The sequence below is a fragment of the Aphanomyces invadans genome (assembly GCF_000520115.1).
Source record: "Aphanomyces invadans strain NJM9701 unplaced genomic scaffold supercont1.5, whole genome shotgun sequence".
NCBI classification, from domain to species: domain Eukaryota; phylum Oomycota; class Saprolegniomycetes; order Saprolegniales; family Verrucalvaceae; genus Aphanomyces; species Aphanomyces invadans.
In genome coordinates, this window is record NW_008580150.1 from 2,222,001 (window position 1) to 2,227,022 (window position 5,022).

At 55.6% G+C, this 5,022-nt stretch overlaps 3 protein-coding genes across 3 annotated transcripts; 1 reads left to right on the forward strand and 2 right to left on the reverse strand.

Annotated features, from left to right (window-relative positions):
- Positions 1-1,436: 1,436 nt before the first annotated feature.
- H310_03683 (hypothetical protein) lies at positions 1,437-1,949 on the reverse strand (the record flags this gene model as incomplete). The annotated part of the gene is made up of 1 exon (XM_008867644.1): positions 1,437-1,949. One exon carries the CDS (start codon positions 1,947-1,949, stop codon positions 1,437-1,439), a length of 513 nt encoding a protein of 170 aa, XP_008865866.1.
- Positions 1,950-2,536: 587 nt separating this feature from the next.
- On the reverse strand, positions 2,537-3,688 carry H310_03684 (hypothetical protein; the record flags this gene model as incomplete). The annotated part of the gene is made up of 3 exons (XM_008867645.1): positions 3,666-3,688; positions 2,989-3,603; positions 2,537-2,963 (listed from the first exon to the last, which is right to left on the reverse strand). The coding sequence occupies exons 2-3, from the start codon at positions 3,045-3,047 to the stop codon at positions 2,537-2,539; spliced, it is 486 nt and encodes a 161-aa protein (XP_008865867.1). The 5' UTR covers positions 3,048-3,603; positions 3,666-3,688.
- On the forward strand, positions 3,382-4,770 carry H310_03685 (hypothetical protein). The gene has a single exon (XM_008867646.1). It carries the CDS (start codon positions 3,632-3,634, stop codon positions 4,289-4,291), a length of 660 nt encoding a protein of 219 aa, XP_008865868.1. The 5' UTR covers positions 3,382-3,631; the 3' UTR covers positions 4,292-4,770.
- The last annotated feature ends 252 nt before the right edge of the window (positions 4,771-5,022 follow it).

The following is a 5,022-nucleotide window of genomic DNA, read 5'->3' on the forward strand; positions in this document are numbered from 1 at the left end:
TCAATAAAATACACATTGCTTCATCGCGGCAAACCCGTGACTCGTTTGGTGTGACAATGACTGCAGGGAAACCAAGCAGGTGACCAAGGCGTTTGATTCCGGCCGCGTCAAAACGAAAGTCCAAGAGGGCGTTCGCGTCAGGGTAGCTGCCCAGCACAAAGCGAACGTCGGGGATGAGTGGTGGTTCAATGTACTGAAAAATGTACATTTGCATGATCATGTTGCGTGTTGTTTTTGTCTTCACAAGTGGGAGCAACATAATGATGTCGTTGACGGAGAGGACCATGACGAAGGAGCGCGTTTAGAGAGTGTGCGTGACAGTTTTGAAGTCGCAACTATATTGGGAGCTGGAAAGGAATACCCGAAACATCAAAATCTGCGTTCCTCTCGTTTCCTGTTCAGCTCGTCGGAACCGGAATTGGAAGCGGAATAGATTCTACCGAAACCGCTCTATTGTTTTTAAAGCGTTCTTTGTTGATACGAATAGCCTGTCATTTTTATGTAGTAGTCTAGTTATCTATTATATTTGCTCCCTTGTGGCGTGTTAATTTCAGTCCTTCAACAAATTCGTTATGGCTGGTGTATTTCGCACCTGTCATTGTTATTCGGAAATCCGGATATATGGAACCAACGTGCAATTCCGGAATGACTGGCACCGTTCCTGGCGACGTGCGGCCATGCACTAACTCGTCTGGTGCGACGGAAGGGCGCTTGGAAAACATAGAGTCCATACTGGCGGCACTTCCGGGAAGTCTGACTACTGCCATACAGGATATGATGGCGTCGTTCAACGCAGCCGTTCTTCGTCGGATGGACTCCCTTGAGCATGCAGTGACCAAACTCCCCAATGAAGTCAGTGGAAAAGTCGATACATCGAACGCAGCAGTCCTCCGTCGCTTGGAATTGGTCGAAAAGTCCGTGGTCCACCTCCACCAACAAACCAGAGCTAGCCCACCGACGAACCCTCCGACTGCAAAGGGTCCAAAGGTCGGTCCAGGGGCAATGCGCATCTCTGCCCGAGCGAAGGCTCACGTCAAATCGACCACTAAGTCGTCATCAGCGTCGAATAAAAAAACTGTGAAGAGCGCTCGAACGAACAAAGCCTCAGAAAATCTTCCGACGACAGAAGACGCCACATCAATGAACGTCGTTGCGCCGCCTTTGGGGGGTTCTCCCCAAACGTCCCCCCGACGGCCCGTGTCAGTCCGTTCTCCCGCGGATAGCTTCCTTCGAGCGCCGATGGTGGCGAAATCCAGCATTGCCAAGCGAAGTCACGTGGATGCCGCCCTGGAGATCCACACGGATGCTCGTCCCCAGAAGAAAATATCCAAGTTCACTGCTGCGTTGGTGGAACCTCCTCCGCATGAAGTTGACAGAGTCGTCATGCCAGACGTGAACCAAGGAGCGTCAAACGGTGGCACCGTCGCGCTAGTTCCTCAGCCACAGCTGCCCCCTCGTTTCGGCTCAGCCCCACTGAGCCACTCGGCAGCTACAGTAGCCAAACCACTGCGAAAGCTAAGCACCGCACCGAAATGCGGCGCGTCGACTGGACCACAGAGCAAGGAGAAGCACATGGCCGACGAGCACGAATCAGTCGCTCCAAACGACATGTCACCAGCACCACCACGACAAGCCGCTTCGTCCACTACCACGACCGTGCCAAATCCAGCCAAGGAGACAGCAAATGCCGCGCCAACGCAAGGCCACCCCGTCGACGACCCAAGCACGCCGTCACAAGATCGCCCTGTGTCCAACTGGCAGCACACCCTGCAAGAAAGCTTCAGCCACCTCGAGCAAGGCGATGCACCCATGGCCAATAGTGCACATTCAACGAGCTCGACAACCCCACCTTTGCCTGACGTTCCACTGGCACCCGTCAAGCGAAAACCTGGGCGGCCGCGAAAACTCCCGCAATCTGGCCACATGTTGCCGCCAAAAAATTCGTCCATCCGAAAAATCCCCCCGACGAAGGTGCTACCCAAGCGGCCCCGTGGACGCCCCCGAAAGGAGCTGGTGCGGTCCCCCGAGATTGTGATCCTCACGGACGACGATAGCGACGGCAAATTTCCGGATGGGTCGATTCAAACTTAATGGATTGAATACGTGGTTGTGATGAAAAGGGCGGCTTCTCCCGCTGGTGCTTCACGCGGCGATCGTGGGCGGCTCCAAGGGGCCACAAATTGCCTCTCCACAAAAGTCCAAGCAGATTCGCATCAAAGCCATGCAACCTGCCTTCACAGGCAGTGGACGTTCGTGCGGAGGGGGGGGTGGGCAAGGCGAGAGTTTGTGATGCCATGGTACACTTCAATGTACAATTGTTCAGATGCCAACGAGGGCTTCGCCCCGGTAGGTCGCGGGAATGGCAGGAAACTCGCCAGTCCTCGCAGCGACTCAGCCATCGCGTACACAGACAAGGCGGTCGTCGGTAGCATCTTGACAACGTCATCCGAGGAAGTCGCAATACGTAGCGTCACGGACAAGACGTCCCCCCTCACGACTTTGGCAGAGTCCACGTGAACAGGTCGCATCGGACACATCATTCGTGGTCAAGTAACAAAGCGTACAGGTGCACGAGGTCGCCGTGGAACGAGAGCTGCCACATCGACGTGGCAGCCAAGGCTCTGGTGCCCGGTGGGTGTCGAGCCATCGCCCCAGCCGAAGAGGTCATTTGGAACAAGGCGGTTCCTTGGGGAAGTCGAAAGTAGAGCGCTGTGCGAGAGGGAATCGGCACTCGCTTCAACGAGGTTGGAGTCGACGATGATGAACCGGGGAGCAGGAAAGAGTTGAGCAGACACCGAATCAGGGCGACGTTGTCGGAAGCGTCCGTCGCGGGGAAGTTGGGACGGGTGTTTTCAACAATGTCGGGGTCGTGGACCTGGTATATCTTCCATTCCGCCGCGCACTCGAGCACTTTGACGTGGACGTTGGGGGCGATGTTGCTGTTGGCGCAATCCGAACGGAGGCTGGCATGGTTGGTGATGGGCACACAGCTGGCTGGGGCGACCAAACTTCGCCTGCCATGAATGCGTGGATACCGCCATTGTCATGAGTAACGGGTGACAGCGGAAGACAAGACGACGGAGGAGTGCTCTTGCGTGCCTTCGAGCTGTGCATTGGATCGGCGACAAGTTCTAGCGGGCGTGATGGCAGGCTGCCGTCGGAATCGGCATCGACGATGGCGGGGGGCTGCTCGCATTGCAGCAGTTTTGTGATATTGATCTCTCAGCATCGGCACTTGATCTTCCAGGCCACCCAGTCGAACGTTGATCGCTTCCAGAATGCCGCGCACATCCAAGTGGATCACGTCTTGTACCTTCCCATCGTCCATCCGCTGGACTGGTTCGTTGCAGTCCCAACTGCCACATCAAGCATGAAATGCTGTCAAGGGTCGGGGCACAGTGCGGATTAAAAGCTCCCTCGCTACTCACCAGTCGCTCGTCCTACCGATGGACTTCTCTCGTACGTGTGATGCTCTATCGTGAATCCGGTCGGGGTTATGTCAACGAGTATGTGCTTCAGGTGATGTGGCAGCTCCATCCTCCAGCGTCGCGAGCGCAAGCATGGCTCTCCATCGTTTCGATTGTTATCGACTGCATTCAGGTGCTACGTGTCCACGTGTGTCGTCGTCGTCATGTTCGCTCAGCAAGCCCACGACCGTGCTGTACATGTAATACGCGACTTGTTCAGGTCGAATCTTTTCAAAACCGGGGCGGGTCAGGGTGCCCTGGGGCGATTTGCCGAGGAGAGTTCCGAACGCTCGATCGAACAGGGCCAAGAGATCGACCGGTGGCAGCGCGGCAATCGCGTCGACCGACTCTGTCCACGCATGCGCGACGATGATCCTTTCAAGCGCATGAATGAGTCTCTGCCCCCTCCGAAGCATGCGTTTGCTTTGGTCATCGATGGATATGTCGCTGACTTTGAAGTTCCGGAGTGGGCCGACGCGGTTGGCGGCGTCTCCGTGATACCAGTGCATCCACAGAGTCTTACAAAGCGTGGGACGGCACCGCCAGTGTGGCGGCGGTGGCTGCCATCGAGCAGATTTCGTCAAAGGTGGCGAGATATCCCGACCGTGGCTCCGTGCTTCACCGTCGTGGTCACAGTCGTTGGGCGCGATGAGTGCGGTGGGTTCGTGTGCACAGGATGCTCTGGTTTCAAACTTGCGTTTTTTTCGTTGAGAGGACGAAGAGCATGGAGATGCGAACGAGATCGGTTCTTTGCATTGGTCGCTTGGCGTGGCATCGTTGGACAAGATGTGTTGCAAGGACAAACTATGGAAATGGGGCCTTGATTCCTCGGTTTTGGAATCGGTTTCTGAGGCGGAGATGAGTTGGCGATGCTGAACACCGTTGGTTGACGGCAGCGGGGTGTTGTGCAGGTTGTCGGAGTTGGTGGGAGAAGGAAAATCGTCCACTACGGATGCACTGGGAGACGGGATGCACGCCGTCTCCACGTGTATGGGGCTGCAGCCACATCTGATGGTCGCATCATTGCACCAAGCAGTTCGAGCGTGGTGTTGCACCGGTGTTGATGGCACTGGTTTGTCAACATCAAGCTTGGATGCGTGCAACAACGCTTGCGTGAACTCGGCGACGGTCATTGTGATGGTCGTTTCGGCTGGAGTACCGACACGGGCCTTGGCTTCATGGAGCCGGTGGTAAATGCGATCAGGAAGGCATTCGATGGCCTTGAAGACCATGTCCAGCCGCCGGTCCAGCATCGCCAGGCGCTCGTCCACAGACGGGTCAATCGCCATGTCGACGAGATTGAGCTTGTGAGTGTGGCGAAGGATCATGGAACAATTGGGTACGGATCCGGAAAAACTTCAGCAATGCAGAAAAGCAACAATGTCTTCCGGATATTGGTTGACATATGAAAATTCATGAAATTATTGACCTTTGAACGACCAATATGGTTGCTGATGCAGTTCACGAGATGCGACCTCCGACCTTCCTTTGCCCCGCCAGCTCAAAGCCCTCTGCCGAGTCTAATACACGCTGGTCCGTTGCATGATATCCCGAT

Bases quoted from the DNA above. Each gene is read 5' to 3' on its own strand.
- H310_03685 (XM_008867646.1), top strand. From the start codon at position 3,632: ATGTTCGCTCAGCAAGCCCACGACCGTGCTGTACATGTAATACGCGAC.